This window comes from Podarcis vaucheri (genome assembly GCF_965113315.1).
Source record: "Podarcis vaucheri genome assembly, chromosome: 6".
Lineage (NCBI taxonomy): Eukaryota > Metazoa > Chordata > Lepidosauria > Squamata > Lacertidae > Podarcis > Podarcis vaucheri.
Genome location: NC_138764.1, coordinates 56,635,196 through 56,649,419, shown reverse-complemented (window position 1 = coordinate 56,649,419; position 14,224 = coordinate 56,635,196). Strand labels below are relative to the sequence as shown.

At 45.8% G+C, this 14,224-nt stretch overlaps 1 protein-coding gene and 1 long non-coding RNA gene across 20 annotated transcripts in view; one reads left to right on the top strand and one right to left on the bottom strand.

The window, feature by feature from the left end:
• The window catches only part of PTPRF (protein tyrosine phosphatase receptor type F), a 482,994-nt gene that overhangs the window by 463,706 nt on the left and 5,064 nt on the right, over nucleotides 1-14,224 (top strand). For all 12 annotated transcript variants that reach the window (XM_082228806.1, XM_082228805.1, XM_082228804.1 and 9 more), the window contains 4 exons: nucleotides 5,287-5,406; nucleotides 6,803-6,957; nucleotides 8,397-8,682; nucleotides 11,639-11,817. In XM_082228806.1, the coding sequence (XP_082084932.1) occupies nucleotides 5,287-5,406; nucleotides 6,803-6,957; nucleotides 8,397-8,682; nucleotides 11,639-11,817 (740 nt within the window). The remainder of the gene's footprint in view (nucleotides 1-5,286; nucleotides 5,407-6,802; nucleotides 6,958-8,396; nucleotides 8,683-11,638; nucleotides 11,818-14,224) is intronic.
• Nucleotides 590-14,224, bottom strand: part of LOC309535640 — a 44,522-nt gene continuing 30,887 nt past the window's right edge. For 6 of the 8 annotated variants that reach the window (XR_014221311.1, XR_014221312.1, XR_014221315.1 and 3 more), the window contains exon 5: nucleotides 590-4,029. This is a non-coding gene — a long non-coding RNA (uncharacterized lncRNA). The remainder of the gene's footprint in view (nucleotides 4,030-14,224) is intronic. The other 2 variants (XR_014221313.1, XR_014221314.1) reach the window with 2 other exon arrangements.

The window sequence follows — 14,224 nt, the reverse complement described above, 5'->3', positions numbered from 1 at the left end:
ACAATTTTACGTATGCATGCAGGGGCCCAGAATGTAGCTACCACATAAATGGAGAGTTGCTTTTTAGTATGATATGTGCTGGCAAAGAGGGCGGGGCAGGCTCTTCATGCATAAGCTATTGTGCAGATGTGTCCTCCAACACAGGGAGGTCAGACATAACAAATAGTGAGATCTGATTTCAATCCCTATCCCCATGTTTACTCTTCGAATGTGCACAGGGATTTATGGAGGGTTCTTTCACCCCCGTATAGCTGTGCCCTTCCCAGTTGCCTGGGTATCACTGAGCTTAAGATGCATGTGTTTAAAGATATCCTCAGAGACATGGATTTCAGTGTGGAGAACCTTGGGCGGAGGGTTCCCCAGAAAGTACCATCTTTTGTAGTGAACATTTATGCTCACAGAATATTTTATGTTTCCATGCCAACCACAGGGCAGGGAGATGTGCACTTGGACTGTGGTTTACTTGTCTCTTTAGTCAAATAGACTTGAGTCAGGAGATTGGAAATAGGGAATTTGCAGAGAGAGGGAAGTAGCTGAATGAAGGGGGGGTGATGTATGTGGAGGGAGAAAAGACAAACGCAGGCATGTATCCTTCCTTGCTTTGCTGAGTTTTATTGCTGAAAGCAGAACACCAGTGCTTTGTGTGATAAGAGGACAACAGAACTGAGTTACAGAGAGTGCAATAGGGACCAGCCTATGCTCCATCCTAGGCAAAAAGGAATCAACCCCAGATTATTGTACAAAAAGCTTGTTGGTATTGATGGATGTTGTGTGGGGGGGTACCTGTTAAGTGTATCTCCCCCTGCCCCCTTAAGCATTCAGACAGCAGTGTTAAAGTAGCCTCCTTCATCGTGGAATTGCACAGCTGTTGCTAAGTCTTTGCCAGTGCCTAATAAGAAATGCTAGGCTGGATCAGACCAGTGGTCCATATAGTTGACTTCCTGACCCCCACCCCCAGATATCATAGACATTTTTACAAAGTAGGAATGAAAATGAGAATCTGTTCTCTGTTGATATTCTCCCACCATCTGACGTAGTGGCTGGCCATTTATGTTTCTTTCCTACCCATATTTTATCTAGCCTGATTTGAAAACAATTTGTTCTAGCTGCATAACAGCATTCTGCAGCGAAGTTAATCATGCATTCTGTAGCAAAGTTTGTTTAACTAAAAAACCATTTGTTTTAATTTCAGTGAATAGCCTCAATGTTTATGACAATTTCCCCTTGTCATTCTTCCTATACCATTCTTGATCTCTATCCAGCCCCTCCTCAGTAATGTTTTTCCCCCAAAGCTAAATAACCCTCAAAACCTTTTTCCACAAGGATTATTGACCTGTTGTATTTTCTTGTCCTTTTCTGTACCAACTGCTGTTCTATAATGTCCCTTTTTTGTGGGGAGGGCAACCAGAGTGATACGCAGTCACCCCAAATACTGCCATATACATAAAACGGATACAATAGGGAAGAGGAGGACAGGGGGCTGTTGCAATGTGTTCATTCTAGAAAAAAACAGAGGTAGGGAATAGGTTGGTTCTGAAAGTGTTTGTGAACTTAAAGCTAACCTAGTTTTCTGGAGCAGGTGCTGCTGCAAACATACCAAAGTGGCAGCAACTTTGTGTGCCAAGCAACTTTGTGCATAAAGCAGTTCCCCACCACCACTCCAATGCAATTCTTCTCCTTCACGTTTGTCTTGAGAGAGCTAAAATTGTGAGAATAGGTTGGGAGTTAGTTTGCACAAACAGTTTGCCAAGTAGACATGCCTCCATGTGCTTGCATTTAAGCAGCAGACACAGTATTTGTCTGTGGTTATTAACTGGGCCATGGAACTCCAATACAGGCTTTTCAGTTTTAGAATAGTGCTTGCATTTAAGGTAAACATGAAATGACCCTTTTTTGTGTGTCAGAATAAATGAATATCCAAAGTCCAGTTTGCTTTGTTTTGGGGCTGTCCAGCTATCAGAAGATGCTCCACAGAGTGTGTTTCTCCAAGATAACATGTTCTGTAAGGCCCTTTGGGCACTTGTCTCTCTCCTGCCTCGCTGCTTGTTGAGATGCACATTATCACCTAGTAGCACACTTCCCCTCCTCCCCCTCCTAATTACTTCCTATGAAATGGAGGATGCAGTAGTACCCTCAAGGTGACATACTTCAGTGAGTTAGCATACCATCCAGCCAAGTATGGTGGGTAGGGAAGATTCACTGACACACTTGTTCCTCTGCATTGAACTGAGTTCATACCACTACTCTTTAGAAGCCTGCCTTACTACCAGTCACAGATATGATGTACCCACATCAAGGGAACCATCAATTAAGTAGTCATAGTAGCTTCAGGGTGGAATCAGACAAACAGGTACCTGATGGGAGTAAAAGATTGATCTAAACCAGGCATAGGCAAACTTGGCCCTCCACATGTTTTGGGACTACAACTCCCATCATCCCTGACCACTGGTCCTGTTAGCCAGGGATGATGGGAGTTGTAGTCCCAAAACATCTGGAAGGCCAGGTTTGCCTATGTGTGATTTAAATGCTAGACTGGCTCTTGGGGATTCTCCAAGTGAAAGGGTTCACTTTTAACATCTGTCTTTTTCAGTGCTTGCTCAAGCTTGCCCTTTTTCTTATCTCCAAGCTGTCTCCCAGCCTAGGACCTTTGAGCACGGTTTCAGATGAATGCTAGCAAGTAGCACTTTCTCAGGCCCAGCAGCAATGCTGTGTGTGGGTATTGTTGCTCTGGACTTTGACTTCGTGGATTTGGGGAGCTCAATGCTTCAAAATGTTTCCACTTCTTCTGGAGAGCAATCAATGGGGAGGTATACCTATTTGGTGCCTTGTTATGACCTGCAGGGCCTGGCAGCTTTGTGGTACATATCATCCTCACCTTTCATGTTTGCATACTACATAAAAGCATATTCATTCACTGCCTCCAAAGCTTTTGCAATTGGCAGCAGAATCAGCAATATGTGAGTCTCCAGGGCCCTATGTGTTCTGGGGAACTGGCCCAGACTGCCTTTTCCATAGGAAACTTCCCTTGCACTCTCCCAGTTTCTGCACCACTCAATAGAAAGTGCCCTGAAGCCCAGGTATATTAGAGACCTCTCATCCCATTTTGCAGACAGTGGGTCTTGGGATGTGGCCTGCCTGGTAAAGATATATTCTAAACCAGCTGTTCTTCCTTTGTAGCACTTTTATTAAGGGGGTCTCCTTATTTTCCCAGCAACTGAGGGAGCCACTGGGCAATGCCAGCAGTAAATGAATTTCCAGGTTATAAGCGTGTTCGTGACATTAATGAGAAGCGAGTGATGCCAGAAGAAAGACTCTCTTATCTGGTTTAGTGCCATCGTGCATCAGCTTCAGCATAAAATTTACAGAGCTTGAAAATGGGGCATAAACATTATGGGTAAATTTGGCAGAAAATGTGAGTGACTCTTAATCTGGTCATGAATAAATAATTTTCAATTACCAGTTTGGGCTTTGCTATTAAACCCTAGGATAGAGTACTTGAAAGTTTGTTTTGTGTTTGAACATAAACACTGTAGTCTCCCCAGAGTTGGGCAGGAAAAGGGTGACATTTGCTGAAGAAGCAGTTGGACACAGCCAGGCCTGCGCTGCCATTTGCTATATTAGCTGTCACTTGGGTGGGGCAGCTTACCAGTAAGCCAGACAACAGACCTTCCTTCTTGAGCACATACTTCTGTGACCTCAGGAGAACCAGGATCCCAGCTACCTGTACAGACTTCCCCAACTGCCCAGGAAGTTGCTTCTGACCTTAAGCAGTGATTCTGAAGGTGAAGAAGTTGTACCCCAGCAGTTCTAGGGTGCACTTAAATCTCTTATCTAGGCATGTTTACTAAGCCCACCCATTAAAATATCCTCAATTAACAGGCGGAACACCAATGATTTCTAATTAGGGTGTTGTTCCATGTCCTCCATTCCCTAGAAACACACACAGCTAATAATTGAGCTTACCATTACTTGAACAGGTCCAGATGATCCTCATTCATTCTCCCTTGTAGAGGTTCTGTTGTAGCCAGGCTTTAGTTGGGAAGGAGAAATAGGGAGAGGCAGAATAGGAAGCAGAGTACAAGGGACGGATGGGTGGATAGGTGAAGCAGGAGGTGGAGAGGAATAGCAGCAGACACACATGGAATTTAGTTTTTAAAATATGGACGATTTGGGCAAAGGAACAAGACATCTTCCCTGCCACCTCTCTCCACCATGGAATAGAGGAGCAAGGCTATACAGAGAGCAATTTACATCCAGGAAAATGTGTTAGTGCTTCCCACTAATGCATCTTAGTCAAATGGGAGTGGGAAAATTCGTCCTTGCTGTGTGGACTGCCCACAGCGCATTTATAGACAGGAAGTACACTTCCAGGTCTTGGACTTTGACAAAGAGAGAGAACCAGATGAAAATATGCTTCATAGCTTGATGCATCTCTCACATATTTGGCACCTTCCCAGCAAAGCAGGCCAATCCTACTTCAGCAGAGAGCAGCATTTTCAGCTATCCTTTAGAGGGGCTCCTTCTAGCAGGCATACGCTGGCATTTCTTCAGGGCCTGGAGAAGCTCAAGCTAAAACCCCCAAAATTCCATTCTGTGGCTCCGTTTGACTCTTTTCTCTTGCTAGACATTTTTTTGGTTCAAACTGGCTGTCTCAGTTGCCCTTCAAGAATCTACTACTCCGTCCCCACTTAGAGGATCTTCTCCCCACCTGCTGTCTCCTGGAGAGGACATTGCCAGTGACCGTCATGGCAGGAACCCTGGCAGATTCCCAAGCAGAGGATGATAGACTGTGGCCAGGCTTCCCACATTCACCACTGAGGGGGAGGAAAGATCAGTACATTTGTCTACAGACACCAATCTTCTCAAAGAGCAGGGAAAGGACAGAAAATTACAGGGGAAGAAATTGCTTTTGAATAGACCATTTCTCTCTGTTGCACTCCCCTTGCCCATTAACATTCTTGCTCCTTATTCCTACCTTTGAGCATCAAGTTTCTTGTCTTTCCTTGTTTCCTACCAGACCATCCAGTATTACTGGCCTTTTGCAGAACAAAGTAGAGGGTCAAACAAAAATACCCACTTGCTTTGTAAGCCTCAGCCAAATGCAGTAAAGGTGTTTTGCGTTTCTACACTACTCAGAGTGTGTCTATACCAGCCATTGGCTCCTAGCAGGGGCAATTTGAGTAAGGCGAGAAAACCAGGCTCTGAGGCATCTTAGGGGCATATGTGGAGCCCATTGATAACTTCACCCCCAAACATTGACCCATTATTTCCTTTTTCTCATTGCAGGTGAAGTGTGACCAGTACTGGCCAGGCCGTGGTACAGAGACCTATGGATTGATCCAGGTGACATTGCTGGACACAGTTGAACTTGCCACGTACACAGTTCGGACATTCGCCCTCTACAAGGTAAAGGAGGAAGGAAAGTGGGCAGTCAAGGTCTTGCAAGAGCGCCCAGGAAGTATCTTTCCCAGAGAGTTACATGAAAGTGCAAGGAGTTATACTGACTCTTTCACAGATGCTTGAAGTGAGAGAACCCATCATCAAATACAGGCTGAAGTGGAAGAGCCATCTACACACATTTCACTCCCAGCCCAGTCTTGCCTTATTCTGCCAAGGAGCTTATTCTTTGTGCATCTTGGCCTTGCAGTGAAGGCCAAGCCGTGTGTTCTCATTGTGCTGGTGAACTAACCTGAAGGTTAGAATGGCCTGAGGAATTCCGTCTATCTCTACAGCTATTAGCCATGGCTCTCAAAGCAGCTGATAAAATACAGCAAACAACAAATCACAGTGGACAGCCAAAAATTCAGCATGAAACAAAAATAGAACAGAACAGATTGTGAACATATTATGAAAGGAAGTGTATGGAATGAATGAGGAACCACCGGCCAGGTGCCATGTGCAGCCCTAAAGCCTCCAAATCTAACCCACAGCTTCCCCTCTTCAGTGTCACACCCACACACCCACACCCAGCAGCAACTGGGCTTGCAACAGCCTTTCCTCTGAGCACACAATAGTCTGTTTTGAAGCCTTAATGCAGGGAGGAGGCATGAGTGTGTAGAGTTAGAGAGGAAAGAATTAACCCTCCCTTTCCCATATACTGTGGCCCCACCACCCAAAGTTGCCTCCTCCCCACAGAAAGCAGCCTTCTATTGGCTCAAATGAGAGGCTGTTTCCAAGAACAATCTTCGTTGAGATTGCGGCTGGGGAGGGAAGAATTAACTGTCCCCTCCCAATCTGCAATCACCATAAATGTTGCCTCTTTCCCCTCTGGGAATTAGGCTTTTCCCCCAAGCCTAATTACTTGTAGGGTGGGGGGAGGTGAGTATTAACGTCTGTGTGTGCCATGTAGGATGGTAGTATGTATCTGCTGTGTGTGTGAACACTTGAGAGTATAGTCCTCTCCAGATGTTCAGAATGTGGCTGTACAACATGCAGGGAGCATCTACAGTCACAAAAGGCTGCTTACTTCACACAGTCCTCTTCCACAAGTTGGAAGGCAAAATGATGAAGGGGCTAATGTAGCACACTCATCCCTGTTGTTTCCCCACCTCAAAAAGACCCATTGAAATTTTACCAATTGAAGAGAGCTTTTGTCATCCATCCCTCTGTTTTGGCCCAACCACCATAGGGCTGTGGCCATGAGGCAGTGCAGCCCTTGGGCTGAAACAAAGGGTTTCCCATCCCTGGTGTACAGTAATCCTGTGCCCTGAAGTGTCTGAAGGCATGGAATTTCTAAACCAGAGAAATAAGCCCACTGTCCACTGCACCACCACTAGCTGGCATATTTTGGCTTCTTCTATAGAACGGGTCCAGTGAAAAGCGGGAGCTGCGGCAGTTCCAGTTTATGGCTTGGCCTGACCATGGGGTGCCGGAGTACCCTACCCCGATCTTAGCCTTCCTGAGAAGAGTAAAAGCCTGCAACCCCCCTGATGCTGGGCCAGTGGTTGTACATTGCAGGTAAGGACTAGTAGTATAAAGGAATGGGAAGGGCCTGCCAGTCTCTGTATTTTGGCAGGGGTGCACCTGTTGGGATTTACAGTCAGCCTGGCGCCGCTGCTGCTGCAAGAGCAATGAAATCAGCATTACTCTGCTAGCATAAGCAGCACTTTGCAGTCAGTGCCCATCATCGCAACACTTAATTCACTATTTTTACCTGAGAAGCAACAACAATATTTTAAAAATTAAAACATTTCAGAGGGGAATTCTGCATATTTATTATATATTTATTTTATTGCATTTCTATCCTACCTTTTCCTCCAAGGAGCTCAAGGTGGGGTACATGGCTTTTCCTCTCTCCATTTTATCCTCACAACAACCAATGGCAATAATACTGATGACAGAAACCCACAAATCCATCTCACATAAAATGCAAGCATACTTTAGCATCCATAAAATGTGCAATTATTACTCTGTTATTGACTTGCTTCTATTTCCCCCCTGTACCTGAAGGCTTAGGTTAGCTACAACATATTAAAATGAACCTTCAAGGTAGAATATCTAACTGAACCACACAGCAAGATGAAATATCCCAGCACCATGCATACACAATTCAGGAAACTTTTATGCCTAATCTAAACTTACAGCTCAAACATTCATATTCTGCTAACAAGTATGTGCATTCACAACACAAAAACATATGGGACACCATTCTGCACAAACATACACATGCCATCTATTTACAGAGCATGACACACCATCTGCATGTGCACACATATAATCTCTTGCTGCACTTCAGGATGGAAAGAAATGACTGCTTCAGCCACAAACGTTAGTTCACTAGGAATCAGCATCTTATCTGGCCAGTGATTTATCTCTTGTAGCTGAGTGGGAACTATTACTGAACAAACCACTTCATCACTGCAGCTCTCACGAACTCCTTAGAAACGGTATTTAATGCTCTCCCTTCATGCTCTGGTTCAGATGGGAGTGGTGTATAATTAACACACGCTCTCTCCCTATTAAAACCCTGTTAGGAATTTGACATGAGCAGCAGCAAGGAGATGTCCTGCTGTAGAATTCTTAGCTGCCAGACATCACATTTGTTGTTTGTTGGCGTGTTTTTGGTTGTGCTGGTTTGTGCACTGGGAGCAGGACCAAGCTATACACTTCAAAAAGCCTCCACCAAGGAAGATTTGGGTTTGCTGGTTTTGTAAGAAGGAACATTACTCAGAAAGTGTGCACAGGGTGGGGGCAGAGAGACCATAGTGCAGAATCCTCATTCAATTTGTTCTATTCAGGTGCGTTAACCTGCCTCTCTGAGGGTTCTTCGGAGAAAGTGTGAACTTGAGGATTATCAGTCCCTGCAGTATGCGGTGGGTTGGGGTAGGGCTTGGTGAAGGCTTAGAACTGACTCTGAAGGAAGTACTATTTCATGTTTTTGTGCCATGCTTTTACAGCGCCGGTGTGGGCAGGACAGGCTGCTTCATTGTAATTGATGCCATGCTTGAGAGGATGAAGCATGAGAAGACAGTGGACATCTATGGGCATGTGACATGCATGCGCTCACAAAGAAACTATATGGTGCAGACTGAGGATCAGTATATCTTCATCCACGAGGCCTTGCTTGAAGCAGCCACCTGTGGAAACACTGAGGTGCCCGCACGCAACCTCTTTGCTCACATCCAGAAGCTGAGTCAGGTACCTCCGGGTGAGAGTGTCACAGCAATGGAACTGGAGTTTAAGGTGAGCAGAAGAGCATTTGCAATTTTTCCACATGTCAACACACAGAGTGATCAAGGGGCTGCTCAGCTGGAACTGGCACCCCTGCCTGTCATCCCCCACAGATCTGTGAGCAACTATGAAGAGTCGGTTCTTGGGTTGAAGGGAGATTTTCTAGGGATAATGATTCATTTGTAAATTTCTAAACCAGGTAGGAAGTGATTAAAATATATTTGCATTGCAGAGTGAGTGTCCTCGACATTTCCCTCCTAGAACGGCAGCTTCTGGCAAGGATATAAAAAAGCAGATTGATATGAAGTTCTCAGCAACATTGCTTTGCAGAGTGGCTGGAGCTGCATCCAAAATCAGATGCAGATTGGGCATTAGTGGTAATTGATGTCACTATGAACAACTTCGCTGGAAATGCTTCTAGTTTAAATACTTGAGATGTCAACAGCTCCAGTGCCCCCTGCCTTGCTCCACTTGTATTTCTCCCTAGTATGGAGGAGGAGAGAGGGAGGGCCACTGTCAGGCTTAGCTGGCATATTGCCTGGTGCAATTTAAGGAAGTAAAGTCCCCTGGTTGTCACAATTGTCTTTGCTTGCCAGCACCAACACCCACACTTGTGTCGGCTTCACACCAATTTTTTCTTACAGCCTTGATACAGGCTGCAATTTTTGCTAATGCCCACATTCTCCAATGATGTGCATTTGTACAGCAAAGGCTGGGGGGGGGGGAGATAGTTCCTGTGGGGAAGCAGTGAAGCATGTAGAGTGTGAAACAGACTGCGGAAGCCCCGCTCTACCCTGGGAATAGCCTCTTGCAAAACAGCAGCCATGGAGTCAAAATATTGACTTGCTGTGGAAACAGCACAGAGCAAAACAGCATTGCCTCTTTGCTCTGAACACTGCTCACACTGGAGGTTTTTTGGGGGTGGGGGATTGGACAAGGCTCTCACCTCCACCTGCACCTATTCCCAATCCCCAATAGTTCCCCAAAGGAGAAGTGAACAAGTGGGGGGTGCCATGCTGCTGCTCCTGGATTCTGACATCACTGCTCAATGAACGTGAGAGAGGTAATGGCAGCAAGCAAGAGCAGCTACTGTCACTACTTGCTAGATGGCTTGCTTTGCCCACCACTGGCTTGCTGTCCTCTGCGGGTGAGTGAGCAGAGCGGTAACAGCCTCGCAATGAGAAGAGGAGGAGTTACTGCCGCTTGCTTACTCACTCCAGAAGAGCCAAGGGGCAAGCAGGTGGCAGTGGATGCTGCTCTTCCTTGCGACCGCCACCACTCCCAAGAGAGATGATAGAAGAGACTGGTTGAATTGATACTGGTGAGGAGAGTGAACAGCTGTCACTCAGTGGTAGTGGGAACTAGGCCTAGCCTGCTCCCAGTGCCAACCAGAGGGAAAGGCAGACATGGAAGCAGGTGGCAGCGTCTGCTTCTTACTGCTGATGCTTATTGCCTGGAAAGTGGAGGCAAGTAGGCAGTGATAATGAGGAGGAACAACAGGCCTCTGGCAGTCAGTAGTAGACCTCAACAGATGTCAGCAGCTCAGATTGCAGCCCTGTTTCTGAAAGCAACTTGGTTGTATGTGCCATGCCATACATCAGAGCAGGAGCCACAGAGTGAAAGAAGTGGATGGGTAGAGCTGCAGGAAAAATTAAGGGGGAAAGGAGTGGAAAGTGAGTTACATGGAGCAAAACAGATCTCTAAGTCCTCATACAATTAGAAAGAAACTAGCACCACATCCATAAAGGGTCCCCTAACTCTTTCTGGTAGAGAATGTGAAAGATTGTCCTTTTCCTGCCAAGCAAGGAAGCTGTCCTGCAAGGAGAAGAGGCTACTAGGCTAAACAAGGGCTTATCTCCTGGAGCTGTGGAATTAGCACTGAGCAGCCGGGAATGGGTGGCATTTATAGAGGACCTGTTTGCCGCAGCTCTTCCTAGAGCTGCTTAGAAGTATACATGGGGCTTGCTTTCTCCTTCTGAGGTCTAATGAATGGGAGACACTGCTGGGCTCAACCAGAGTTTCAACTCTCTCTCTCTCACACACACACACACACACACACACACTAGCAAGGTCCTGGAGGAGGGGGTGTCCCAATATTAAAGTCTCCTCAAGTTGGATGTTTTCTAAGAAGCAACCTCTGAAGATAGGGAGCTGTAGAGTTTAACCCAGTTGTGTTAAAAACCGCCAGAGAGTCCCACTCCCCTTCTTCTTCAGAGGTTTGGGTCCTGATGAGTGCTAACAAACGTCTTAAAATACCAATCTCACAAATTTTGGTATTTTCTGCAATGTCCTGTGCTGAGGCTCCCTCTAAGCATAGGATATTTCAGCCATGGGCTAGAAGTCCCCAGCTTGAGACAGAAGGCAAGGGTTGCTCAGAAGAGCAAGGTACATGCTTCTAAGCAGGTCAGGAATGATGTTATAATGAGTGTTAGTAAGGTGCTAATGCGTAAAAGCAAATAACAAGAGCTCCCAGGGGAAGAATACTATAGAGTGACCCTAAGTACCCACCTAAGACACACACACACACACAAGCCTATGTTTTTAGGTGTACAAGTAAGATGCTTTAAAATGTGCATCTAAAATCTATAGTGTGAACTTGAAGAACAGGGTATGCTCATCATGGAGTTGTGACTGGCTATAGATCCTTGCTGAGCTTGTCTCTGCATCATGGGTAAAATGACCCTACTTCGGCTGAAAAGACATCCTCCCAGGGTCTTGCCTCCTCAGGACCTTTGCCAGGGTAGGCAGGAATTTTCTTCCTTTTCAAGGCTGCTGGAATGCCCCTATATTTCAGCTGGGCAGAGGGGCTGCTTTAGCCCAGCTTCCTGCATCTTTTGCTACCTCGGTCGTTATTCTATGTGGTAGAGTGAATAAATGTGTGTACATCATATGGGAGCTGCTCCTCCCAGAGTAGTTACAACTTCTGTGTCCCCCTGTCCCCCTCTAATCTGTACTTCTCCCCTAACAGCTCCTCGCCAACTCTAAAGCACATACCTCACGATTCATCAGTGCCAACCTCCCCTGCAACAAATTCAAAAACCGCCTGGTGAATATTATGCCCTATGAGCTGACACGGGTTTGCCTGCAGCCAATCCGAGGCGTCGAGGGCTCAGATTACATCAATGCCAGCTTTGTAGATGGCTATAGGTAATGTAGTCATTCTAAACAGAGTTTAAACTCTCCTCCTATGATGTTGCTGTGCTGCTGCTTCTCTGTGTTCTTTTTTCTTTACTTTTCTTTTTTTTAAAAAAATGATGCTATTATACAGTATCAGTAGAAATCATAACATTAACCACATCCTAAATATTTCAACATTTCATTAATATATTAAAATAATTTTAAATTGAAGCTTACATCCTTAAATGGGCATCTTAGAATTATCATCTGAAATCTAATAAATTACTAAAATAGGTATGTTCAATATTTAGTTATAAATATATTTATAGTATATAAATTACTTTTAAATTTGAATATAAGCTGGACAGCTCTATCTTTCAATAAGAGCACAGACAGTAGCCTTTCATTAGCAAACATGGGGCTTTTTTCAAGCTGCCTATTCCCCAGAGCCTGGGATCCTGATAGAAGTTACCTTTTCCCTCTCAGGCTTTATTAGCCTGGGGGTGACAGGTACTGGCTCCTGCATCCTCAGCTTTTCATTAGCCAAGATACTGCTGGGAACCAACTGTACAGTTCACCTCCCACAATGGGATTGTCTTGCAAAGTTGTTCACAGTTCTGCAATAACAGCAACTGAAATGCATCCTGCCACTTGAAAGCAAAGAAACAGTGAGAAGAGCAAATCTGCCTCCAAAATGGACTTGGGGATCCTTGAGGAGGGCTGCACCCTCTGCGTGGGGGCAAAGGAAGCATTGTCCTATAACTTACTCCCTGCCCCCATTTCCGAGACACCCCATGAGGCTACAAAAACAGCTGTGAATTGGTAGTGCCAAAAATATCTTAGGAGAGCATTTGAGTGGCAGAGGTCCAGCAACATGGGGAGGCTTTTCAGTGCAAAACAGGAGCCTGATGCCAGGCCTCTAGGCTGCTGTCCTGGAAACAGAAGAGCAGATGAGGTCCTGGCCACTTATCTGCTTCAGATTTCAAGTGCCCAGAGTGTGTTAGAGCCGCCACCTCCATGTGTCTGGTGCTGCAAGAGAGCTGCTAAGATTGGGAGGGGGGCGCTGGCAAAAATGTGTGCCAAAGCAGCAGGTGGTAGCATTTCATGTCCTACCTAAACCGTCCCTGCAGGCCCCTGTTTATCTCTTCCCGTCCTTCCCTTTGAAGTGAGCAATCGTTCTCCACTTTATCTAAAGAGATCAATTGGCCCAAGGAGCTACAGGCGGCTCTGAAGCTGCATCTTTATTAGCGCCTTTGTTTCTGCCACCTCCCCTCCCCCCGCCCCACTCCTGCCTTTTATGATGTCTTATAAATCCACCTTGGAACAGCTTCCATCTCTGTCCCACACATTACAGCTGTCCTACAACAGATTCATTAATTTTTAGCACCAGTGGAGAGATTAAATGAGAGTGGATAAGGCTGAGAGCCTAAGACTACATTCAAGGATCTGTAGTGCCCCATAGTGGTAGAATACAGATGGCACAGATTCTCTTTTCAATTTTCTGACTTATTTTCCTACATATCACTGTGGAAACAGGATTCACTGTCTTCACTGGTAGCATATGTCGGGGTCTGTGTATGTATTTGCTCACTACTGTCTAATTTCTGTGAAGTCAGCAATGTAGCTAGAGTTTTGCAGTGGCAGAAATTCCACCCTTTGGGGTCATGTACAACATGCGGGTGGCGCTGTGGGTTAAACCACAGAGCCTAGGACTTGCCGATCAGAAGGTCAGCGGTTCGAAGCCCCGTGACAGGATGAGCTCCCGCTGCTTGGTCCCTGCTCCTGTCAACCTAGCAGTTCAAAAGCACGTCAAAGTGCAAGTAGATAAATAGGTACCACTCCGGCAGGAAGGTAAACGGCGTTTCCGTGTGCTGCTCTGGTTCGCCAGAAGCGGCTTAGTCATGCTGGCCACATGATCCGGAAGCTGTACGCCGGCTCCCTCGGCCAATAAAGCGAGATGAGCGCCGCAACCCCAGAGTCGTCCATGACTGGACCTAATGGTCAGGGGTCCCTTTACCTTTACAACACGCATCCTATACCAGTGTTTCCTGCACACCTCAAAGGAACTCACACAATTTTACAAAAAGCTTACTGTAGAGTTGTAGCACTACTCTGGTATTATATTTCACCCCACGTGTGCATTTTAGAAGATCCAACTGGTGTAATAACATTAGTTACTCCAACTTATATAATATGCCTCTTCTCACATTGAGTAACTTTAGCTAATTACTTAGTGCCTTTGTGTTAATACTCTACTTTCATCAAGGGACCTCTGATAGCCTTATTGATCTCATAGCGGAACAGGTGGTTGTGGGCAAGGACTACAGAAGGAAGCAGCTAGATGCTATCAGAGAGCCAGATGTGTGGCACAAGTCCTCCTCTCCTCCCCTTTAACTAGTTCTCTAGACCTAACTGCTAAGCATCTCCTTTCCATCCC